The following is a 26,746-nucleotide window of genomic DNA, read 5'->3' on the forward strand; positions in this document are numbered from 1 at the left end:
ATGGCAAGGAGAGATAAGAAAGCCTTCCTCAGGATCAATGCAAAGAAATAGAGGGAAACAACAAAATGGGAAAGACTAGAGATCTCTTCAAGAAAATTAGAGATACCAAGGGAACATTTCATGCAAAGATGGGCTCGATATAGGACAGAAATGGTATGGACCTAACAGAAGCAGAAGATATTAAGAAGAGGAGGCAAGAACACACAGAAGAACTGTACAAAAAGACCTTCATGACCCAGATAATCACGATGGTGTGATCACTGGCCTAGAGCCAGACACCCTGGAATGTGAAGTCAAGTGGGCCTTAGGAAGCATCACTACGAACAAAGCTAGTGGAGGTAATGGAATTCCAGTTGAGCTATTTCAAATCCTGAAAGGTGATGCTGTGAAAGTGCTGCACTCAATATGCCAGCAAATTTGGAAAACTCAGCAGTGGCCATGGGACTGGAAAAGGTCAGTTTTCATTCCAATCCCAAAGAAAGGCAATGCCAAAGAATGCTCAAACTACTGCACAATTGCACTCATCTCACATGCTAGTAAAGTAATACTCAAAATTCTCCAAGCCAGGCTTCAGCAATACGTGAACCGCGAATTCCTGATGTTCAAGCTGGTTTTAGAAAAGTCAGTGGAACCAGAGATCAAATTGCCAACATCTGCTGGATCATGGAAAAAGCTAGAGAGTTTCAGAAAAAAATCTATTTCTGCTTTATTGACTATGCCAAATCCTTTGACTGTGTGGATCACAACAAACTGTGAAAAATTCTGAAAGAGATGGGAATACCAGACCACCTGATCTGCCTCTTGAGAAATTTGTATGCAGGTCAGGAAGCAACAGTTAGAACTGGACTTGGAACAATGGACTGGTTCCAAATAGGAAAAGGAGTATGTCAAGGCTGTATATTGTCACCCTGCTTATTTAACTTATATGCAGAGTACATCATGAGAATCTCTGGACTGGAAGAAACACAAGCTGGAATCAAGATTGCTGGGAGAAATATCAATAACCTCAGATATGCAGATGACACCACCCTTATGGCAGAAAGTGAAGAGAAACTAAAAAGCCTCTTGATGAAAGTGAAAGAGGAGAGTGAAAAAGTTGGCTTAAAGCTCAACATTCAGAAAACGAAGATCATGGCATCCGGTCCCATCACTTCATGGGAAATAGATGGGGAAAGAGTGGAAACAGTGTCAGACTTTATTTTTGGGGCTCCAAAATCACTGCAGATGGTGACTGCACCCATGAAATTAAAAGACACTTAGTCCTTGGAAGGAAAGTTATGACCAACCTAGATAGCATATTCAAAAACAGAGACATTACTTTGTCAACAAAGGTTCGTCTAGTCAAGGCTATGGTTTTTCCTGTGGTCATGTATGGATGTGAGAGTTGGACTGTGAAGAAGTCTGAGCACCGAAGAATTGATGCTTTTGAACTGTGGTGTTGGAGAACACTCTCGTGAGTCCCTAGGACTGCAAGGAGATCCAACCAGTGCATTCTGAAGGAGATCAGCCCTGAGATTTCTTTGGAAAGAATGATGCTAAAGCTGAAACTTCAGTACTTTGGCCACCTCATGAGAAGAGTTGACTCATTGGAAAAGACCCTGATGCTGGGAATGATTGTGGGCATTAGGAGAAAGGGACGACAGAGGATGAGATGGCTGGATGGCATCACTGACTGGATGGACGTGAGTCTGAGTGAACTCCGGGAGTTGGTGATGGACAGGGAGGTCTGGCGTGCTGCGATTCATGGGGTCGCAAAGAGTCAGACACGACTGAGCGACTGAACTGAACTGAACTGAACATATTTTGTCAGACTGTCTTCTTATCACTGGTTGTGATACTGGAATGCAAGAAGTTGCCTTCAAAGTGCATAATTTTAATGTTGGATTTTGATGTTAAAATGATAAGTACAAATGTAATATTATTTGAGATGTTGATGAAAGCCAACAGAAAGAGAAATACATGCTAAAGAGTTTAGAGAGTTCACTGTGTTTGTGTTGTTATATAGGCGATGATGTGTTAAAGGGATCAGCTGAGCAAATATATGCATCTAGCAAGTGAGGAGCCTGGCAACTAAGGAACATAGTACCATCTGATTTGGTATCTTCTAACATTTTCCTTGCTCTAGGGCTCTCAACAAAACAGAAAAATCAGAAAGAAGCAGATATGTTTTTGGGGACTTCACAAGTTGCTCTACGAAGCTGAGATGATGGCAGTTTGGTCCGAGGGACAAACTATCAATTTGAAGGTCTGGCTCCTTGCCGCAGCTAGAGATTTGGGACCTCAGAATATAGAGGATGTTGCCTCTAAATTACAGCTGCTTTTTGTGTGTCCTGGTCCTCAGATGGAGACTGTGTTGGACAGATGGGACATAGGGATGAAACTCCCGAGGCTCTTCATTCCTTGGGTCCTCTCCTCTCTCTTGGCATGTGGTCACAAAAGGAAATATAATGTCAGAGCTTGAGATCATCAGCTTGGAGCTGGCCAGGTTCTTCCTGCTTAAAGGAGACATATTCACTGAAAGCACAGATGGAAGATATCTTGTATCACAAGAAAAAGTTGAAGAAGTAGATAATCCATACTATGGAGCTGAAACCATTTACCTCAGACTGAGTCTTGAACTCATGTGCTGGGACTCAAACCCAGCCAAAACCCTTGGTACCTGGTTTCAGGACCTATCGGAGTTCAGGTTCTTGATGTCTCATCTGAGAAAGAATTCAGTGACAGACAAGTGATAAGTAAGAAGTGAATTTCTTTAGAGTAGAGAGAAGCACACTCCACAGAGTGTGGGCCATCTCAGAGGGCAAGTCTGGCTGCCTTGAAATGTGGCATGGTTAGCTTTTATGGGCTTTGTAATTTCATAGGCTAATGAGTGGGAGGATTATTCCAATTATTTTGAGGAAGGGGTAGAGAGTTCTAGGAGTTGGGCCACCACCCCCTTTTTGGTCTTTTGATGGTGACTTGAAACCATTACGGCACCTCTGGGTGTGTCATATAGCTTTCTGATTGAGGATAAATTCAGTTCAGTCACTCAGTCATGTCCAACTCTTTATGACCACATGGACTGCAGCACACCAGGCTTCCCTGTCCATAACCAACTCCCGGAGCTTTCTCAAACTCATCAAGTCCATCAAGTTGGTGACATCATCCAACCATCTCATCCTCTGTTTTCCCCTTCTCCTCCTGCCTTCAATCTTCCCCAGCATCAGGTTCTTTTCCAATGAGTCAGTTCTAAACATCAGGTGGCTAAAGTGTTGGAGCTTCAGGTTCAGCATCAGTCCTTCCCATGAGTATTCAGGACTGATTTCCTTTAGAATTGACTGGTTTGATCTCCTTGTTGTCCAAGGGACTCTCAATAGTCTTCTCTAACACCACACACAGTTCAAAAGCATGGATTCTTCAGTGCTCAGCCTTCTTTATGTCCAACTTTCACATCCATACATGACGACGGACAACCATAGCTTGTTTTCAAGGTCTAGTCAAAGTCGACTTATCTTCCATCTTGGGCCCATTTGATTCTAATCTGTTTATATTGTGTCATTAAGCTATGTCATTCTATATCATTCTTTCAAAAGTTGTGCCCTATCCCCTTTCTTCCTGTTATCACTCTCAGCAGGGCAAACTCAGAGTCCTAACCAGTGGACCACAGGGAATCCCAGGGATACTTTCTTAAATCTGTTCACATACAGCAGTTTTTTCAGGACGTGGACAAAACACAGAAGGCACAGTACACAATTTACAGATGATTATGGTCATTTCGCTGATGGTTTCAGTAGTTATTTTTTCCCTAATGGTTTAAGTAGTTATTCCTTTCCTCAATCCTTCACCTTCTGAAGTGACAAAGTCATAGGAGCACTTTGCGAGGGAATGAAATGATGTTGTCATCTCCTTTCAAGGAGATATTTGCAAGATAATGGTCTTTACTTCCTCAACTCCTCCTCCTCTCTGTCCTATAAAATAACCAGGCATCCACAACCCTCAAAATATTAGTCTGAGATATTAGTCTGCCATCTTCTTGGTCAATCGGCTTTCCAAATAAAGTATTCCTTTCCTCAACACGTTGTCTCTTGGTTTCTTGGTCTGTCCTGTGGTGAGCAGACTGATGTTGGACTTGTTAACAAATTTTAGGTTTGATTCTTTGCCAGCTCACCAAATTTGTACTTACTGATTTAATTTTCCTTTCATCAGCAAATCAGTTTATAACATTGTTTTATGTTTGTTTCTGCTGAATAACATGTTGCTTAATAAGTATTACTGATTCACTAATATTGACACCCAGCCAACAGACTGTAACTCAAGCCTGAAAGAAGTTTATCAAACAGGTATTTTAGATGATGATGCTTGTTTAATACTTATCTAGGCTTCCCTGGTAGCTCAGCTGGTAAAGAATCCACCTGCAGTGCAGGAGATCCTGGTTCAATTCCTGGGTCAGGAAAATCTCCTGGAAAAGGGATAGGCTACCCACCCTAGTATTCTTGGGCTTCCCTGGTGACTCAGATGATAAAGATCTGCCTGTGTTGTGGGAGACCTGGGCTCAATCCCTGGGTTGGGAAGATCCCCTGGAGGAGGGAAGGGCTACCCATTCCAGTATTCTTGCCTGGAGAATCCTCACAGACAGAGGAGCCTGGTGGGCTGCAATCCATGGGGTTGCAAAGAGTCAGACAAGACTGAGTGACTAAGTACAGCACAAGCTTGTTTTCCCCATTAGGCACCTAACATTGTTCCTACACTTAGCAGCAGGAGATCAGCATTTCAGCATTATGTTTGAGAGCCATCTTAAGCAGCAAAATCACCAACAAAATGCAAAGAAATGCCAAAAACATGTTGCTAATTAGACAGCACAAAATATATTTATTTCTGGTATAGGAGCTGCAACAAGAAGGCAGGGTTGTTGCCTTCTTTAACCTCAGTTGAGAACTGTGCTCCAGGCGACTTCAATTTTCTACTATGCGCATACATGCCCATGTTGATTAATGACCTTGAATGTGTGTGGAAATGTTGATTTTGGAGCAATACGTAAGTTTTTGTGAGTAGATGAATGCCTAAGATAGAATGTGTGAATAATGAGGGTTGACTATAGCATCCTCTTGTTGGGTCTATTTGTTTTGTGTCACTTGAGGTAATGAATTAAACTACTATGAACATTAAAACAGATCTTTGTGAGGAAGTGTTTTCAGTTCTTAGGTAAATACCTGGGAATAGAATTGCTATGTCAAGGGGGTAGGCATATCCTTAGCTATAAGAAACTGACCGAATTTTTCATAATGGGTTTTGCTAGTGTACACTCCTTCCTACTTCTGAAGTGTCCGTTTGGCTCCTGTGGCCTTAATCAACACTGGAGGGGCCTCTAGGTTCAATGAACCATGGCCCGAATTAGAGAAGCTGCCTGTGCAATAGAGGTTCTGGGAGAAAATATCTACGTACCTCTGATTTCCTCATGTGCCAGAGGCCTTACTTCATATTCAATGAACAGTCAATATAGGAACTGATGACTGGAGCTCAGAGGCTAATAGGCAGTAACTGGGACAGTGGTGGCCTGGGCAGCTGGCAGCACAGTTCTCATGGAGATGAGCACCTCTGGAATGTGTCTTTCTTTCATGGTGTAATTATTGACTCCTTGTATGTTACTATTATTACCGGGAACTCACATGGTGAACACGGATATAAAAACTTCCTGCAACTTCCTGTGGAAATCTGTCAGGGTGTTCCCAGTAGAATCTCATTTCAATAGATTATAGATAGACACAACTTTTTGGAGGGTGATTGGATATCAGCTAAGCTACGTAATATGATTTAGGAAGCTATTACTGTGCAAATGTACATGTTACAGCTGAAGGTATTTATTGTAGCATCATTATACTGGTAAAAAACTGGAGAACATGCAATGTTCTTGAGCAAGGTTGAATAATTACATGGTGGTTATTTTCACAAGGTGAATATTTATTTAGTAATCACTTGAAATGTGAGAGAGTGCTAATATAGAAAAGTTTCATATGCAAACAAACACACACATAAATATATAACAAAGAGAAAGTAGCAAGGCATGATGTTGACTAAACTAGCAAGTAAAGTCCATATAAAGATATGCATGTGTATTACAGAAAATTTTGTGTGGACATAATAGAAATTAATCATAGTATTTAGGTGTATGAGATGAATAAGAGAATTGTATACTGGTGAGGGGGAATTTGTTTTTTATTCCTCTATAAAATTTTATTTTCTTACCAAGAGTTTTAAATGGAAGTTGTTTTTAACAAGGTAAATATAAATACTATAAATGTAATTTTGCTATCTTACTCCGCATCCCAGCTGTCCTCACTTTTATATACTATTAATATTTGGGGGAGTCAGTCCTATATATTTCTTCTTCAGCCTTTACCTCTCACTTCAGGCAGCTCAGGGAAGTACCCTGGTAGCATGTGGCACCTAAGGGATGTATTCCAGCACAGTTGGAATGTATGCAGGGTGGAGAGCCTGGAAGGGTCTGTGGCATTCACAGGCTGTGGGCTTAGGGTGCATGGCAGTTTCTCCCTCAAGTTTCCCTCTTCCCAGGTTCCCATAACTGTGGACAGAGAGTATCTGGTAGGTGGAGTGAAGAGATCCTCGGGAAAAGATGGGATTCCTAGGGATTGGGATGAAGGAAAACTTTTGACAGAGGCTATTTGGTGGCTGTTGGGTTTTGATATATTTTAGAGCCAGTTGAGGTGTCTTCTGTTTGTGGGTCACTAGGCTCTGCAGGACTGAATGAAATCAGGGAGACACAGAAGAGAGCAGGGTCTGGCAATGTTTTGACTGTTTTGATGACAACCAGGACTTGGGGTCTGAGGGGAGGCCAGCTGGGTGTTGAGACACTCCTTGCCTCCGAGATTTCAAGTTTGCCCATTTCTAACTTTTCCATGTTCTAAACTTGATTAGCCTCGAGAGGAAAAGGGAAAAGTTTCTCTGACTCTAGTTTCACTGATTCCCTAGGGATTTTCTGAACTTCACAGATTTAGTTAATCAGTGAATCAGTCTCTCTGGGGACAGAGAAGTGAAGGAAAAAGGAGAGAGAGACACAGAAAGCCATGGTTGGGCTCTCACAGAACTTTTACCACTAGACTCACCCCTAATTTGCTGGAGTGAGGTGTTCCCTCTTTCCCTGAGAGTGGAGAGAGCAGTAGTTTGCTGTGACCCACAGACCTTGCCCAGCACTCATCAAGCAGGGGTACTCAGGGCTGATCCCAGAGCCATAGAACTTTACAGTCCAGTCCCCTTCTCCGGAGGTGAGTGTCTGCCAGTGGGTCCCCTCTGTGAAGGAGCTAGCAGGAGAGGATTGGGATAGGAAGTTCTGGGCTTTGCTACCATGTAGAAGAAAGACCCCTGGAACATGAAGGATGGATTAAGGGCACTGCATGGTGAACCTGTGTTTCCTTCAGAGCAGAAAGCACATTTTGCTGTTCCGAATGCTGGTGACAGACACAGCTCTCTGTCATTACCTGAGACCCTGCTCTCTCATCCCTCCTTATTTCTTTTGTGTATGCTTCCTATTCTGTAGGGAATCCCCAGAAAGAGAGGCCACAGACTGACCAGACAAGTCCTCTGTAAAAAGTGAGAGTCTTATCCTGTAAGCAGAAGGAAAAGCAGGTCAGGATGGATACTGTTTGATCATTAACTGACCTGTTTGTGATTCATTCACTGATTTATTTACTGAATAAATATTAAAAGAGTACTTGTTCACATGGTGTCAGGCTCTCTTCTTGGCACTGGCGGTGTAACGGTGAACAAGGAAGAAAAAATCCTTGAGGTACTTCAACTTCAGCTTCTGGTGAGAGCTAATAAGAGGTAAATACAGCTTCAAGAGAGAACAAAGTGTGAGGAGGCACATGTGTAGCTTTAGAAAGTCTGGAAGGGCCACAGGATTTGAGATATTTGAGCAATCAGCTGCAGGTGGTGAGGGCCTTGCTGCTGCTGCTGCTGCTAAGTCGCTACAGTTGTGTCTGACTCTGTGCGACCCCATAGACGGCAGCCCACCAGGCTCCCCCGTCCCTGGGATTCTCAAGGCAAGAACACTGGAGGGGGTTGCCATTTCCTTCTCCAATGCATGAAAGTGAAAAGTGAAAGTGAAGTCACTCAGTCGTGTCTGACTCTTAGTGACCCCATGGACTGTAGCCCACCAGGCTCCTCCGTCCATGGGATTTTCCAGACCAGAGTACTGGAGTGGGGTGCCATTGCCTTCTCCGGGTGAGGGCCTTAACTTATTCAATTCTCCAGTGGAGCTCAGGGTTATCCTTTTTGATATTTTCTGACAGATTCCCTTATTTGTAGGACTCAGGAGACAATAGAGGACTTAGATGAGCAATGTTCTGCAGTGACGTTTCCACACTTCCTATAGTACTCAGATAATAATGGGTCAAAATAGGGATGTACTACACCTTTGGATGTCTCTTCTTCCTAGAGCTAGAAATCTGAAACTCCAGAAGGCCAGCAGTAGCTACCATTAAATCACAGCTCCGTTCTAGTTTCTGGTCCCAGATTATGCAGTAGGGATGGGAGTGATGGAAGTTGGCACAAAGACAGTCCCAGCCTCTTCATGCTTCCTGTTCCCCTACACTCTGCAGTCCAGTGGTGACAAGAGGAATCATCAGTCTGAGCTGGAAATCACTAGGTTCTGCTGAGGCTCTTCCTGTTAGGAGGAGACATGCCGGCTGAAATGAGAGGCAGAAAGGGCCTTTTTTCATAAGAATAAGGAGGAAGAAGTGGAGAGCTCCCTCCCAGGAACCTGCTGCCCAGAGTCAGGAAAAGACTCAATAGTTAGTCTCAAAACAGCTCTTACCTTAGGACATCGACCCCATCTCCCTGCCTGTCATCCTTCCCAAGAGGCAGAAATGATACAGATAACGGAATTGAAATCCTTAAAGGGAAGACAAGGCAAATGAATCTGCGTTCAAAGGAAGGAAGGAGAAGGAACCATGTCTCAGCTACTTTCTTGTAGCTGTTGAGATGCAGCAGTTATCTCAGGGCATGGATGTAAGAAGACAGATTAGGACACTCAGAATGAAGGGGTCGTGCTGTAAATGAGTATGTTGTGGTCAGGGAAGTAGACAAGGTGGTCAGGGATGGTGGCAGAGTTGGATTCCAAATGTCCAGGAAATTGAGAGACAAGAGTGATTCTTGGTTTGTTCTTATGCATTGAATGATATTGGTGATTATTTATCTTACTGGAGATACACACTTATCTTCATATATTATATATTTGTTATTGTTCAGTCACTAAGTTGTGTCTGACTCTTTGTGACCCCATGGACTGTAGCCCACCAGACTCCTCTGTGGTATTTCCCAGACAAGGTACAGGAGTGAGTTGCCATTTTCTTCTCCAGGGCATCTTCCTGGATCCAGTATCTAACCCGTTTCTCCCACAATGGCAGGAATATTCTTTACCCCTGAATCACCAGGGAAGCCCACATGTTGTTTATAAAATATTTAACATCGACTTTGTACAGAGAATAGTGAAATATGAACCCAGCTGGTCATTCTGTGGAGCCTGAAAGAGCAAGAAATAATATCTTGTCAACCAGTGAATGTCTTTAGTGCTTTGAAATTAGCAGCCCGTTGTCTCTCCTTTCCCTCCAGATTTCAAAAAGAGCAGAAGCACCCAGCTAAATGTTGAAAAATTACTCTAGCACCACGGAATTTTATCTCCTTGGCTTCCCTGGCTCTAAAGAACTGCACAATATTCTTTTTGCCGCTTTCTTTTTCTTCTACTTGGTGACAGTGATGGGAAATATCCTCATTATTGTGATTGTCTGTGTTGATAAACGTCTGCAGACCCCCATGTATTTCTTCCTGGGTCACCTCTCTGTCCTAGAGATGCTGACCACAACTGTGACTGTCCCCTTGATGCTCTGGGGTCTGCTACTTCCTGGGATGCAGGCAATATCCTTGACTGCCTGTTGTGTACAACTGTATTTGTACCTGTCTTTGGGAACTTCGGAGTTCACATTACTTGCTGTGATGGCTGTGGACCGTCATGTGGCTGTCTGTAACCCTCTGCGGTACACCATCATTATGAACAGCCACACCTGTCTCTGGGTGGTAATTGTGTCCTGGGTGTTTGGCTTCCTGTTTCAAATCTGGCCAGTCTATGCCACATTTCATCTTACTTTCTGCAAATCAAATGTGCTAGACCATTTTTACTGTGACCGAGGACAGCTATTCAAGCTATCATGTGATGATAGCCTTTTCACAGAATTTATTCTTTTTTTAATGGCTGTTTTTGTACTTTTTGGTTCTTTGATCCCTACAATTGTCTCCTACACCTACATCATCTCCACCATCCTCAAGATCCCTTCAGGATCTGGCCAGTGGAAAGCCTTCTCTACATGTGCCTCCCACTTCACCTGTGTCGTGATCGGCTACAGCAGCTGTTTGTTCCTCTATGTGAAACCCAAGCAAACGCAGGCCACTGAGTACAACAGGGTAGCATCACTGATGGTTTTAGTCATAACCCCATGTCTGAACCCCTTTATCTTCACCCTCCGAAATGACAAATTCAGAGAGGTGTTTCGAGATGCCATGAAAAGCTGCTATCGACTCCTCAAGGCTTAGCTGTTGTAAGGACCACCATGGATTCATCATCTTGGGCCTGAGTAAGCTGAGAGCTCTGATTCAAATCTGCAATAGTCATTTTCATCATCAAGTAGTTTATGGTCTATGATGTAACTTTTAGCTTTTAATAATCACTTCCTTATTTTTCAGTGGATATATTCATTTATACACATTATTGTAGTTACAGTGGATACATTCATTTATACACATTATTCTAGTTAAAATACACCTTGCAAAATAAATTTAATAGGACTTACCAGATGGTCCAATGGTAAAGAATCCACCTGCCAATGCAGGAGAAATGGTTTCAATACCTGGCCCAGAAGATCCAACGTGCCATGGGCAACTAAACTTGTGTACCACAAATACTGAAGCCTGTGTACCCTAAAGCCTGTGCTCTGCAAAGAGAAGCCAAACAATGAGAAGTCTGAGCCCCAACTAGAGAGCAGCCCTGCCTTCGACAACTAGCAAAAGCCCGTGTGCAGCAAAAAGACCCAGCACGGCCAAAAATATAATAACAAATAAAAAGTTGTTTTTGCAAATGTAATAAATATTTCAGACGTGATTTTGCAATTTTCCTCAGCATCTCAGCCATTCTCACTTTTATGTAGCACTTTTGGGATTAATTTTGAATATTTTTTAAACCTTTATCCCTCAATCCAAGCAGCTGAGGTTTTTGAGCAGGGCTCCAAAACCCTATCACCTTTGAAGACCTAGAGGGAAACATATGGCTGAACAACCCCACTTGGAATGCATGCATGTTGGAGAGATGGGAATGGGCCATGGCATTAGCACATTGGTGGTAGAGTAGGTGGCAGATCCTCTCTTTGAATCTATGACCTGGATCCATAAAGATGACTGAGAGTGTGTGTCCAGAGAGGGCAGAGATCATCTGGGAGAGATGGGCTTCTTATAACCCTGGAAATGAAGAGAGAATTTGGACATAAGTCCGTTTGGCCACTAGGTTTTTGACAAGTGTCTTGAATCCACTGGTGAGTTCACAGCTTGAGGGTGGCTTAGGCTCTGTAGGGCTCCATGTAGTCAGGGAGAAGCACATAGCAGCTGCGTTGGCTGATTTTGACAGCTGGGAATGTGTGGTAGTGGGTAAGAAAGGTCCAGGGAGTAAGGCGGCCTGGGTGTTGAGAAGCTCCTGACTGGGAGCTTTCAATTTTGCCCACTGCACAAAACATCCATGGTCTCCAACTTGATTAGCCTCAGGTGGGAAGAGTGGAAGTTTTTTCAGCTTTTCCTTGACTGTATCCCCAGTGTGTCCTGAACCTGTGCAAATTTTTCCCTCAGTGAATAACTATCCTTGGGGGTAGACAAGGAAGAGGAGGAAAGAGGCAGAGAGAATGAGAGACAGGGAAACAACCTGATTCCTCTTAGGACCATTATTTCTGTACTTTAAGTTTGTGCACTTGGCTAGTTATTCCTCATTTTGAGTGAAGACAACAGAATCAGGCTGTCTCCCAAGCAGTGCCTTGTACTAGCCATGTAGGGGTGGCGGTTGATACCTGAAGGGCAGAAGACATTTTAGTGCTTCCCCTTCTCTTGAAATGAATGTCTTCCAAGTGATTCTCCTATTGAAGGAGAGAATAGAAAAGCACCTCTTTGGGAAGCCTGAGGTGGGCTGGCTTCTCAAACAAGGAGTAAAGTGAGGCAGCTGCAGAGTAGATCAGCTGTACTTCATATCATCCCTGCATAGCAAAGAGCAGGGTGCGGATGTGCAGTGCTGGGTGAGAGACCCACAACCCTGCTCCCTCTTCCTCTCTTCTTTATACCACTTCTCAGTTTGTGAATGATCTGTGGCAAGAGAGATTACAAGTTGAGTGGACAATGCTTTAGAAAAGAGTGAGTGGAGGGAAAGATAGTCAGGTTGAATATTCTTTATCTATTGTATTGTTCTTTAATCTACTAACTGATATATTCACTGAATAATATTTATAGAGTACACATTTTGTCAGACTCTCTTCTTGTCACTTGTTGTGATAGTAGAAGGCTGAAGAATTTGCCTTCAAGGTACTTAATTCTAATGTGGAATTTTGGTGTTAAAATGATAAGTACAAATGTGATATGATTTGGGGATACTGATGGAAGCCAACAGAAATAGAAATACAGCCTAGAGAGTTTAGAGAATGAGACTTTGTATGTATTGTCATACAAGCAATGAGACTAAAGGGGGTCAGTTGAGCAAATGTATGCATCTAGTGAGCAAGGAGCCTGGTGACTAAGGAACATAGTACCCCCTGGTTTGGCATTTTCTAGCAGTTTTCTTACCCTATGGCTCTGGACAAAATAGAAAAGTCATAGACAAACAGATACATTTTTGGAAATTTTACAAATTTCTCTATGAAGCTGAGATGATGGCAGTTTGGTCTGAGGGACAGACTATCTAATTTGAAGGTCTGGCTCCTTGCTGCAACTAGAGATTTGGGACCTCCGAATATAGAGGATGTTGTCTCTAAATTTCTGCTGCTTTTTTGTTTTGTGATCCCCAGATGGAGACTGTGTAGGATAGATGGGACATAGGGATGAAAGTCCTGATCCTCTTCCTTTGTTGGGACCTCTCATCTCTCATGGCATATGATCACAAATAGAAATATAATGTCAGAACTTAAGGTCATCAAGTTGAGGCTGGCCGGGTTTTTTTGTGCTTAGAGGAGACACATTCACTAAAAGCACAAATGGAGGAAGACTTTTATCACAAGAATAAAGTTGAAGATAGTGGATAATCCACACTAGGAAGCCAGCTCCCCAGAAATAAGGGAATGATTCAATACTCTGTGTTAAATTGTCTTATGACAATGTCCTTGATAGGCACAGATTCTCAACAGCACCCCTGAAGTGATACATAAAACAAGTAACAACTTTAAAATGCATATAATCCAAATGAAGCCTGTGTCCAGTGGATACAAAGAAAAGAAATAACCATGTCTGGGTGGGACTCACAAGGCAAACTTTCTTTTGTTTTGTATGCATCATGGGTTTGCAGGATCTTAGTTCCCCAACTGTGGATTGACCTGGAAACCCTGGCATTGAAAGCTCTGAGTCCTAACCAGTGGACCAACAGAGATTCCCAGAAATATTTTCTTAAAACTGTTCATATACAGCAGATTTTTCAGGATGTGGACAAAACTGGCACAGAACACAGCTTACATCCAATTACAATACGGTGGTTTCCCTGATGATTTCAGAAGTTATTTCTTTTCTCAATCCTTCAAACTCTGAACTGACAAAGTCATCGAAGCACATCAGGATGGAATGAAACTATGTTGTAGATGTTCATTTCAGGAGATATTTGCAAGGTAATTGTCTTTACTTCCTCAAGTCCTCCTCCTCACGGTCGTATAAAAGAACCTGGCATCCACACCCCTTCAAAATGGCTATTGTGAGACATTAATCTGCCATCTTCTTGGTCAACCGGCTTTCCAAATAAAATTGTGTTCCTTGCCTCAATACCTCGTTTCTTGGCTATGTTGAATAAAAAGATACACAACTTGAGAGTTGTCAGTGAGTTTTGTTTGGGGCAAAATGAGGACTGAAGCCCGGGAGTTAGCACTTCAGATAGGTCTGAGAAACTGCGCCAAAGATGCCGTGGAGGAAGGTCATTAAATAAGATTTTGGTGAAGGCGCAGCTCAATGCAATCAAATGCTTACTTTACGAAAGGTTTTTTTGCTAGTCACGAGGATCTAATGTCACCATGAAGGGATTTAGTGGTTTCCTAAATATGAAGAGATGCAAGGATTGGGATCTTGAAATTGGTTCCTGAAAATATCTATCTAAAGACTTGTCCCCTTGGCAAAACGCTGTTAGCCTTTGCCCTGCTTCATTTTGTACTCCAAGGCCGAAATTTTCTGTTACTCCAGGCATTTCTTGACCAGTCAATCACAAAGGAAGTCCACCCTGAATATTCATTGGAAGGGCTGATGCTGAAGCTGAAGCTCCAATATTTTGGTCATCTGATGTGAGAGCTGACTCATTGGAAAGGACCCTGATGCTGGGAAAGATTGAAGGCAGGAGAAGAAGGGGACGATAGAGGATGAGATGGTTGGATGGCATAATTGACTCAATGGACGTGAGTTTAAGCAAACTGTGGGAGATAGTGAAGGACAGGGAAGCCTGGTGGGCTGCAGTCCATGGGGTCACAAAGAGTCAGACACTACTGAGCAACTGAAGAACAACAACAAAAGACCTGTTCCACCAGATTCCCTGAGTATAAAGTGCCTCACTCTCACCCTGAACTCCCTCAGGGGGTGTTGAAGGTCAACAGCTGCAGCAGCACAGGGTTCAATCTCTGCAGAAGCAGATGGCAAATACCCTTGGCAAGCGCCCATTTGTAATTGACAGTTAACTAAATTAGTTTTTACTGATTAAGTCTTCCTTTCATCAACTAATCCGCATATAACTTTGGTTTATGCTTGTTTCTATTCAATGCTGCTGCTGCTGCTAAGTCGCTTCAGTCTATTCAATGACATTTTGCTTAATATGTATTATTGATCTATGAAGATTGACACACAGCCAATAGCTTGTAACTCATGCTTGAAGAATTTTAGCAAACACGTATTTTAAATAATCAAGCTTGTATAATACTTATCTAATCTTATTTTCCCCATAAGGCACATAACAGCCTTCTTGCCCTTCGCACCAGGAGATAAGTATTTCAGCATTATGCTTCAGTTCAGTTCAGTCACTCAGTCATGTCCAAGTCTTTGCCACCCCATGGACTGCAGCACACCCAGCTTCCCTGTCCATCAGCAACTCCCAAAACTTTCTCAAACTCATGTCCATTGAGTTGGTGATGCCATCGAACTATCTCATCCTCTGTCATCCCCTTCTCCTCCCGCCTTCAATCTTTCCCAGCCTCAGGGTCCTTTCCAGTGAGTCAGTTCTTTGTTTCAGGTGGCCAAAGTACTGGAGTTTCATCTTCAGCATCAGTCCTTCCAATGAACATTCAAGACTGATTTTCTTTAGGATTGACTTGTTTGATCTCCTTGTAGTCCAAGGGACTCTCAAGAGTCTTCTCCCACAGCACAGTTCAAAAGCATCAATTCTTTGGTGCTCAGCTTTCTTTGTGGTTGAACTCTCACATCCATACATGACTACTGGAAAAACCATATCTTTGTTGGTAAAGTAATGTCTCTGCTTTTTAATAGGCTGTCTAGGTCTGTTATAGCTTTTCTTCCAAGGAGCAAGTATCTTTTAATTTCATGGCTGTAGTCAACATCGGCAGTGATTTTGGAGTCCAAGAAAATAGTCTGTCACTGTTTCCATTATTTTCCCATCTATTTGCCATGAAGTGGTGGGATATAGGTGCCATGATCTTCATTTTTTGAGTGTTGAGTTTTAGCCAATTTTTTCACTCTCCTCTTTCACTTTCATCAAGAGGCTCTTTAGTTCCTTTTCACTTTCTGCCATAAAGGTGGTTTCATTTACGTATCTGAGGTTTCTTGATATTTCTCCCTGAATCTTTCTTCCAGCTTGTGCTTCATACAGTTCAGCATTTTGTATGCATATAAGTTAAATAAGCAGAGTGAGAATATACAGCTTTGATGTACTTCTTTCCCAATTTGGACCCAGTCCATTGTTCCATGTCCAATTCTAACTGTTGCTTCTTGACTTACATACAGATTTCTCAGGAGGCAGATAAGGTGGTCTGGTATTCCCATATCTTTAAGAATTTTCCACGGTTTGCAAAAACATTATGCTTAAGCATTATGCTTAAGAGTCATTAAATTGGACAATCTTAAAGGAAATCAACCCTGAATACTCTTTGGAAGTAGTGATGCTGAAGTTGAAGCTCCAATACTTTGGCCACCTGATGCAAACAGCTGAGTTATTGGGAAAACACCTGATAGTGGGAGATTGAAGACTGAAGAGAAGAGGGTGACAGAGGATGAGATGGTTGTATGACATCACACAGTCAATGGACATGAATTTGGGCAAACTCCAGGAGATGGTGAGGGACACGGAAGCCTGGTGTGCTGCAGTTCATAGGGTCGCAAAGAGTCAGACACGTCTTGGTAACTGAAAAGCAACAATAGCTTAAGCAGCAAAATCACCAATAAAATGCAAACAAATGTCAAAAATATGTTGCTAATTGGACAGCACAAAAGACATTGATTTACAGTATAGAAGTTGCAACAAGAGGCAGGGTTATGCCTTCTTCAACCTCATTTGAGAACATGTACTCCAGGTGACTCCAGTTTTCTGCTACAAGCATACATGCCCATGTTGATTAATGACCTTGGAAATTGCTTGGAAATACTGATTTTGGAGTTACACGTAAGTTTTTGTGAGTAGATGAATGCACAATACAGAATTTGTGAATAATGAAGATTGACACTACCATTCTTTTGTTAGGGCTTTTTGTGTCCCTTGATGTAAAGAATTAAACTGCTAGGAACATGAGAACAGACATCTTTGTGAAGATGTATCTTTTCATTTCTTAGGTAAATTTCTGGGAGCAGAATTGCTGTGTCATAGTAGCTATATCCTTAGCTTTAAGAAATTGACAAAATTTTTCCAAATGGGTTTTGTTAGTGTACATTCCTTCCTACTTTTGAAGTGTCTGTTGGCCTCCTGTGTCCATAAATATCACTGTAGGGACATGTAGGGTCAATGAACCATGTTTTGAATCAGGGAAGTTGGCTTTGCAATAAGGGTTCTGAGAGGAAACGTCTACCTACCTTACCTCCCTCAGCATTCCTCATGTGCAAGTAGCCTTGCTTCACATACTACAAACAGTCTTGATAGGAGCTGACACGTTCGGAGCTCAGAGGCTGAGGCGCAGTAGCTGAGACAGCAGTGTCTTGGGCAGCTGTCATTACAGTTCCCATGGGGATGAGGAACCCTGGGATGTTTCTTCCCTTCATAAGGTAATTACTGTCTCCTTGTATGTTAGTATGATTACTGGGAAGGTCATATGGTGAACACGAGAATAAAAATTTCCTGCATCTTCCTGTAGAAATCTGTCTGGGAGACCCGAATATAATCTCATTTCAAGATTATAAATTGATACAACTTTTTGGAAATTGATTGGAAAGCAGCTAAGAAATGTAATATGATTTAGAAGCTGTTACTGTACAAATGTACATGTTACAGGTGGAGGTATTTATAGAGATATGCATGTGCATGATAGAACATTTCTGTATGGACATAATAGAAATTAATCATAGTCTTTAGATGTATGAGATGGTCAGGAGAATTGTACATTGGTGAGAGGGAATTTGTTTTCTACTCCTCTGTAAAACTTAATTTTCTTACCAGGAGTTGTTTTAAATGGAGTTGTTTTAATAAGGTAATTATAAATATTTAAAATGTTAACTTGCTATTTTATTCAGCAATCCAGCTGTCCTCACTTTTATATACTATTAATATTTGGGGGAGTCAGCCCTGTATATTGCTCCTTCTGCCTGTACCTCTCCCTTTAGGCAGGCCGGGAAGGTGCCCTGGTAGCATTTGGCACCTAAGGGAATATATGAATGAGCAGTACAGTTGGAATGTATGCAGGGTGTAGAGCCTGGAAGGGTCTGTGGCATTCACAGGCTGTGGGGTTAGGGTACATGGCAGTTTCTCCCTCGTCCTTCCCTCTTCCCAGGTCCCCATAATTATGGTCAAAGAGTATGTGGTAGGTGGAATGCAGAGATCATGGGAAAAAGATGGGGCTCCTGAGGATTGGGATGAAGGAAAGCTTTGACAGAAGCGATTTGGTGGCTGTTGGGTTTTGATATGTGTGGATGTGACTGGTGATAGAAGCAAGGTCCGATGCTGTAAAGAGCAATATTGCATAGGAACCTGGAATGTCAGGTCCATGAATCAAGGCAAATTGGAAGTGGTCAAACAAGAGATGGCAAGAGTGAATGTCGACATTCTAGGAATCAGCGAACTGAAATGGACGGGAACGGGTGAATTTAACTCAGATGACCATTATATCTACTACTGTGGGCAGGAATCCCTCAGAAGAAATGGAGTGGCTATTGTGGTCAACAAAAGAGTCTGAAATGCAGTACTTGGATGCAATCTCAAAAACGACAGAATGATCTCTGTTCGTTTCCAAGGCAAACCGTTCGATATCACAGTAATCCAAATCTATGCCCCAACCAGTAATGCTAAAGAAGCTGAAGTTGAACGGTACTATGCAGACCTACAAGACCTTTTAGAACTAACACCCAAAAAAGATGTCCTTTTCATTATAGGGGATGGGAATGCAAAAGTAGGAAGTCAAGAAACACCTGGAGTAACAGGCAAATTTGGCCTTGGAATATGGAATGAAGCAGGGTAAAGACTAATAGAATTTTGCCAAGAAAATGCACTGGTCATAACAAACACCCTCTTCCAACAACACAAGAGAAGACTCTATACATGGACATCACCATATGGTCAACACCGAAATCAGATTGATTATATTCTTTGCAGCCAAAGATGGAGAAACTCTATACAGTCAGCAAAAACAAGACCAGGAGCTGACTGTGTCTCAGACCATGAACTCCTTATTGCCAAATTCAGACTTAAATTGAAGAAAGTAGGGAAAACCACTAGACCATTCAGGTATGACCTAAATCAAATCCCTTATGATTATACAGTGGAAGTGAGAAATAGATTTAAGGGCCTAGATCTGATAGATAGAGTGCCTGATGAACTATGGAATGAAGTTTGTAACATTGTCCAGGAGACAGGGATCAAGACCATCCCTGTGGAAAAGAAATGCAAAAAAGCAAAATGGCTGTCTGAGGAGGCCTTACAAATAGCTGTGAAAAGAAGAGAAGCGAAATGCAAAGGAGAAAAGGAAAGAAATACCCATTTGAATGCAGAGTTCCAAAGAATAGCAAGAAGAGATAAGAAAGCCTTCTTCAGCGATCAATGCAAAGAAATAGAGGAAAACAACAGAATGGGAAAGACTAGGGATCTCTTCAAGAAAATCAGGGATACCAAAGGAATATTTCATGCAAAGATGGGCTCGATAAAGGACAGAAATTGTAGGGACCTAACAGAAGCAGAAGATATTAAGAAGAGGAGGCAAGAACACACAGAAGAACTGTACAAAAAAGATCTTCATGACCCAGATAATCACAATGGTGTGATCACTGACCTAGAGCCAGACATCCTGGAATGTGAAGTCAAGTGGGCCTTAGAAAGCATCACTACAAACAAAGCTAGTGGAGGTGAGGGAATTCCAGTTGAGCTATTCCAAATCCTGAAAGGTGATGCTGTGAAAGTGCTGCACTCAATATGCCAGCAAATTTGGAAAACTCAGCAGTGGCCACAGGACTGGAAAAGGTCAGTTTTCATTCCAATCCCAAAGAAAGGCAATGCCAAAGAATGCTCAAACTACCACACAATTGCACTCATCTCACACGCTAGTAAAGTCATGCTCAAAATTCTCCAAGCCAGGCTTCAGCAATACGTGAACCATGAATTCCTGATGTTCAAGCTGGTTTTAGAAAAGGCAGAGGAACCAGAGATCAAATTGCCAACATCCGCTGGATCATGGAAAAAGCAAGAGAGTTCCAGAAAAACATCTATTTCTGCTTTATTGACTATGCCAAAGCCTTTGACTGTGTGAATCACAATAAACTGTGGAAAATTCTGAAAGAGATGGGAATACCAGACCACCTGATCTGCCTCTTGAGAAATTTGTATGCATGTCAGGAAGCAACAGTTAGAACTGGACATGGAACAACAGACTGATTCGAAATAGGAAAAGGAGTTCGTCAAGGCTGTATATTGTCACCCTGTTTATTTAACTTCTATGCAGAGTACATCATGAGAAACGCTGGACTGGAAGAAACACAAACTGGAATCAAGATTGCCGGAAGAAATATCAATAACCTCAGATATGCAGATGATACCACCCTTATGGCAGAAAGTGAAGAGGAACTAAAAAGCCTCTTGATGAAAATGAAAGAGGAGAGTGAAAAAGTTGGCTTAAAGCTCAACATTCAGAAAGCTAAGATCATGGCATCTGGTCCCATCACTTCATGGGAAATAGATGGGGAAACAGTGGAAACAGTGTCAGACTTTATTTTTCTGGGCTCCAAAATCACTGCAGATGGTGACTGCAGCCATGAAATTAAAAGATGCTTACTCCTTGGAAGGAAAGTTATGACCAACCTAGATAGCATATTGAAAAGCAGAGACATTACTTTGCCAACAAAGGTTCATGTAGTCAAGACTATGTGCTGGGAGCCGGCGTGAGGAGCTCCACCCGTGGCAAAGGTCATGAGGAAGGAGGCTCGGCATACGCAAAGGCGGGATCGAGCCTCAGGAGTCCCCCTGGATATTCTTGAGCATCTACCCGCCAAAACCAGAGTCTGCCTACTTTACTGCTTTGTGCTCTTACCTCTGACTTTACTGGGGGCTGTCCCCCACCACCATCTCGCTCTCTCTGATAAAGAGTTAACTTACAGCTCCAGTTAATAAAGTTCCTGGGCATTAGGAGTGTTTAAATCCAAACCCCTCAGATAGCTCTCTAATTGGCCTGGCAAGTTTACCTGGACTCCTACAGCTATGCATACGATTGTTTACAGTCTCCCAGCCTGGGAAGCTTAAGATATTCAAAAAGCTTAGAGCCTCTCAGAGAGTTAGAAACTGTCAGAATAAAACTAGTAAAAGATTTCATTGATGAGCCAATGCTTGCTGCCAAGTTTCCACATCCCCTGTATCGTATCCTTGAATGTGTATTAATTAGTATACTTGGTATGTAGAAAAAATAAGTAGTGGCCTTGGTGTTAGCAACTTTAGACCCTTAAGGTAATCAATTCTTTCCTTTGTTGTAAACCCTCTGCACCTCTGCCCTATAGGAAGGCAACTTTATCTAACACCTTCGGAGGATGGCGCCAAACCTTAAAATAATTACTCTTAGAGAAAATAAGTCTTATGGTTGAGAAACCTTTGTCAAGAGTCATAAAATGTTAATAGGCGTCCTGGCCAGAAGATGATGTAAATCACCTAAACCATTTGTATACGATAAATTTGCAGGAAAGAAACCCTGGTTTCGATAAGGATCAAAGACTGCTGACTTTGCATGATTTCACACCCCCTATTATCCTCTATGTACAACTTAGGGTATAAAAGCCCCTGTTGAAAATAAAGCTATGGGCCTTGCTCACCGAAGCTTGGTCTCCCCATGTCATTCTTTTTCTCAATTTCTGGCTGAAGTTTCCATCTGGAGCATGGAGGTCCTCTGCGACCATTTATTTGCCTGGGCTTCTAAGACCCATTCGAGAAGGTGCCTAAGGTGGGGCACCTTCCCCTATTAGAGAGGGCGCCTGTGGCCTCCTTGGTCAGAGCTAACCTGATGTCACAGGTTATATTGATTTTCGTGTAAACCAAGCTACTCAGCCTCTTTTCTCCACTGAATTTTCCTGCTGAGCTATCCTCATTCTATTACTCTTTATATCTCTAATGAATATTTAAATAAAGCTCTTGTATCCAGTGAAATCACCGACGCCATCTCCCCTTCGAACTCCCTGGATCAGCCGGGGCTGGACCTCAGCAGCTATGGTTTTTCCTGTGGTCATGTATGGATGTGAGAGTTGGACTGTGAAGAAGGCTGAGCACTGAAGAATTGATGCTTTTGAACTGTGGTGTTGGAGAAGACTCTTGAGAGTCCCTTGGACTGCAAGGAGATCCAACCAGTCCATTCTGAAGGAGATCAGCCTGGGATTTCTTTGGAGTGAATGATGCTATAGCTGAAACTCCAGTACTTTGGCCACCTCATGCGAAGGGTTGACTCATTGGAAAAGACTCTGATGCTGGGAGGGATTGGGAGCAGGAGGAGAAGGGGACGACATAGAATGAGATGGCTGGATGGCATCACTGACTCGATGGACATGAGTCTGAGTGAACTCTGGAAGTTGGTGATGGACAGGGAGGCCTGGCGTGCTGCGATTCATGGGGTCACAAAGAGTCAGACACGACTGAGCGATTGATCTGATCTGATCTGATCTGAGAGCCAGTTGAGGTGTCTTCTGTTTGTGGGTCACTAGGCTCTGCAGGGCTGAATGGAATCAGGGAGACACAGAAGAGAGCAGGGTCTGGCAATGTTTTGACTGTTTTGATGGCAACCAGGACTTGGGGTCTGAGGGGAGGCCAGCTGGGTGTTGAGAAACTTCTTGCCTCTGAGATTTCAAGTTTGCCCATTTCAAACATTTCCATGTTCTAAACTTGATTAGCCTCGAGAGGAAAAGGGAAAAGTTTCTCTGACTCTCTTTTCACTACTTCTCTAGGGATTCTCTGAACTTAATAGATTTAGTTCCTCAGTGAATCAGTCTCCCTGGGGACAGAGAAGCAAAGTAAAAATGGAGAGAGAGACACAGAGAACCATGGCGGGCTCTCACAGCACTTTTATTACTTTAGTTTCCCCTAATTTGCTGGAGCGAGGTGTTCCCTCTTTCCCTGAGAGTGGAGAGAGCAGTAGTTTTCTGAGGCCTGCAGACCATGCTCAGCACTTATCACATGAGGGGGCTCCAGGGCTGATCCCAGAGCCATAGAACTTTACAGTCCAGTCCCCTTCTCTGGAGGTGAGTGTCTGCCAGTGGGTCCCCTCTGTGAAGGAGCTAGCAGGAGAGGATTGGGATAGGAAGTTCTGGGCTTTGCTACCATGTAGAAGAAAGACACTTGGAACATGAAGGATGGATTAAGGGCACTGCATGGTGAACCCGTGTTTCCTTCAGAGCAGAAAGCATATTTTGCTGTTCCGAGTGCTGGTGACAGACACAGCTCTCTGTCATTACCTGAGACCCTGCTCTCTCATCCCTCCCTATTTCTTTTGTGTATGCTTCCTATTCTGTAGGGGATCTCCAGGAAGAGAGGCCACAGACTGACCAGACAAGTCCTCTGTAAAGAGTGAAAGAGAGTCCTATCCTGTAAGCAGAAGGAAAAGCAGGTCAGGATGGATACTCTTTGTTCTTTCGTTGACCTGTTTTTGACTCATTCACTGATTTATTTACTGAGTAAACATTAAGAGTACATGTTTACTCTGTGTCATACTTTGTTCTTGGCACCAGAAGTGTGACGATGAATGAAAAAGGCAAGCTTCCTTGAGGTACTTCAATTTCAGCTCCTAATGAGAGCTAATAGCTGGAAAATACAGCCTAAAGAGAGTACAGAGTGTGAAGAGGCACATGTGTAGCTTTAGAGATTCTCGAAGTGCCCCAGGGTCAGAGACGTTTGAGCAATGAGCTGTATGTGGTGAGAGAAGGAATCCAGTTAATCTCAGGAGCTCAGAGTGAGCCATTTTGATATTTTCTGACACCTTTCCTTACTTTTTGGACTCAGGATACTATTGAGAACACAGATGAGTAAATATTCTCTGGGGACCTCCCATACTTCCCCATATTCCTAGGTCCAAGTGTGGTTGAACACAGGGACACATTTCCCATTTGAAAGTCTCTTCTTCCTAGAAATAGAAATTTGAAACCCTAGACAAGCAAAGTGTGCTGCCTTACATCATAGCTACTTCCTAGTTCCTGGTTCCAGATTTTGCAGTAGGAATGGCAGTGATGGAAGTTGTCAAGCGGAGTCCCAGTGTCTTCACTTCTCCTGTTTCCCTACACTCTGCAGTCCCCTGGTGACAAGAGGAATCATTATCTCTGAGCTAGAAGTCTCAAACTGGGAGCTAGTGAGGCTTCTCCTATTGAGGGGGCACATTCACTGTAATGAACAGAAGAAAGTGACTTTTACCATAAGAATAAGGAGGAAAGTCAGCTCTAGGAAACTGGCTCCCAGAAGTCTGGAAAAGACTCAATAGTTTGTCTCAAAATAGCTCTTATCTTATGACATCATCCTGAGTGGACCCCACCCCCCTGCCTGTCATCTTTCCCAGGAAGGATGATGATACAGGTGACTGAATCGAAAACTTCAACATGAAGATGAGACAAATGCATCTGTGTTCAAAGGAAACAAGGAGAAGGAATCATGTCTCAGCGAGATTGACTAGGAGTACTTTCTTGGAACTGTTCAAATGCAGTAGTTATTTCAGGGCATGGACATAACAGGCCCAGAAGACAGATTAGGACACTCAGGATGGAAGGGGTCATGCTCTAAATGAGTATGCTGTGGCCAGGGAAGTCGATCAGGTGGTCAAAGAAGGGTGCAGGCAGAATGTCTAGTGAATTGAGAGACAAGGGTGACTGCTGGGGTGGGTGTGATCTTACGCAAAGAGTGGTGTTGGTGATTATTTCTTACTTAACTGGACATGCCCACTTATCTTTATATATTATGCATGTCGTTCATAAAACACTTAACATCAACTTTTTACAGGGAATAGTGAAATGTGGACCCTGCTGCTCATTCTATGGAGCTTGAGAGCAGGAGGTGATATTTGTCAAAGTGTGAATGTGTTTAGTGATTTGAAATTAACGGCATGTTGTCTTTCCTTTGCCCTCTAGATTTCAAAAACAGCAAAAGCACAAAGCCAAATGTTGAAAAATTACTCTAGTGTCACTGAATTTTATCTCCTTGGCTTCCCTGGCTCTAAAGAACTACACAGTGTTCTATTTGCAACCTTCTTTTTCTTCTACTCTGTGACATTAATTGGAAACATGGTCATCATCTTGACAGTCTGTGTTGATAAACATCTTCAGTCCCCCATGTATTTCTTCCTGGGTCACCTGTCTGTCCTAGAGATCCTGATCACATCTGTGGCCGTCCCTCTGATGCTCTGGGGTCTGCTTCTTCCTGGGATGCAGGCAGTATCTTTGAGTGCGTGTTGTGTACAATTGTATTTGTACCTGTCTTTGGGAACGTCGGAGTTGTTATTAATAGGAGCGATGGCTGTGGACCGTTATGTGGCCGTCTGTAACCCTCTGCGGTACACCAGCATTATGAACAGCCACACCTGTCTCTGGGTGGTAATTGTGTCCTGGGTGTTTGGCTTCCTGTTTCAAATCTGGCCAGCCTATGCCACGTTTCATCTTACTTTCTGCAAATCAAATGTGCTAGACCATTTTTACTGTGACCGAGGGCAACTGCTCAAACTATCCTGTGACAACAGTCTTTTCACAGAGTTTATTCTGTTTTTAATGGCTGTTTTCATTATTGTTGGTTCGATGATCCCTACAATTGTCTCCTACACCTACATCGTATCCACCATCCTCAAGATCCCCACTGCCTCTGGCCGCAGGAAAGCCTTCTCTACGTGTGCCTCCCACTTCACCTTTGTTGTCATCGGCTATGGCAGCTGCTTGTTCCTCTTTGTGAAACCCAAGCAAACGCAGGCCGCTGAGTACAACAGGGTAGCGTCACTGATGGTTTTAGTGGTGAACCCTTTTCTGAACCCTTTTATCTTCACTCTCCGGAATGACAAATTCATAGAGGCCTTTCGAAATGTCATGAAACGCTGCTATCAACTCCTGAAGAATTAGCTGTGTCCCGAGGATGGACTCATTACCTTGGGCCTGAGTAAGCTGAAAGCACTGATTAAAATCTGAAATAATCATTTTCATCTGCAAACTGTTTGTGATCTACAATTTAACTTTTAAATACTGACATTGCTTCAATTGATAAGTGAGTCATTCCTATATGGTAGATTGTTATTTTTTAAGTGCTTATATTCATTAATACATATGAAAATGCTTCTCACAAAATAAATTTAAGAACTATAAATATACAAGTTATTAACAACACTGAGATGTTTGAAAGGGAAAAGCATTCAAAATGTTGTTCATTGTCTTACAGCTGACCTAAGTGTTTGATTCTGGGTGCTGGGTCATCCTCCCCTACATTGTTCTGTGATTTTCTGGTTTTCTCACTGCCGGAAGTTCCCTGTATTACTTCCGTGAGTGATACCAAGTCCAACTTCAGGGATCAACGTTATTGAGGCTTCTGCTCCAAGGTTCAACAGTGACAGTGACTTCCTGTAGATTATCTAGACCAGCAATTGTGTTCATCCTCTCCTGGCACTTTCTTTCCTCCTTCCCCTCTGTAGCTCTCTTTCTGTGGTTCCAGGTCTTTGATTCATTTCTGGGTTCTTCTTTTCCTTTACCCCTCACACACCCCAAGTTTACCACATTATTTTCCAGCTTCCCACAAATTTGTCTTTCTTCCTTCTCTCCAGCATTGCCATTCTCATCATTCCTCTAATCAGCATGTTGGTTCCTAGCTGATCCCCTGTTTCTTATGTCATTAGCACAATTTTATCAGCATCTTTTTTACAGCATCTTT

General features: G+C 42.7%; 2 protein-coding genes across 2 annotated transcripts; both read left to right on the top strand.

Annotated features, from left to right (window-relative positions):
* Positions 1-9,240: 9,240 nt before the first annotated feature.
* On the top strand, positions 9,241-11,081 carry LOC133246830 (olfactory receptor 9A4-like). The gene has a single exon (XM_061415422.1). The coding sequence runs from the start codon at positions 9,637-9,639 to the stop codon at positions 10,579-10,581; it is 945 nt and encodes a 314-aa protein (XP_061271406.1). The 5' UTR covers positions 9,241-9,636; the 3' UTR covers positions 10,582-11,081.
* A 13,413-nt stretch (positions 11,082-24,494) lies between these two features.
* LOC133246831 (olfactory receptor 9A1-like) lies at positions 24,495-26,150 on the top strand. Its single transcript, XM_061415423.1, has one exon. The coding sequence runs from the start codon at positions 25,003-25,005 to the stop codon at positions 25,945-25,947; it is 945 nt and encodes a 314-aa protein (XP_061271407.1). The 5' UTR covers positions 24,495-25,002; the 3' UTR covers positions 25,948-26,150.
* Positions 26,151-26,746: the final 596 nt, after the last annotated feature.

The sequence above is a fragment of the Bos javanicus genome, chromosome 4 (assembly GCF_032452875.1).
Source record: "Bos javanicus breed banteng chromosome 4, ARS-OSU_banteng_1.0, whole genome shotgun sequence".
Classification (NCBI taxonomy): Eukaryota; Metazoa; Chordata; class Mammalia; order Artiodactyla; family Bovidae; genus Bos; species Bos javanicus.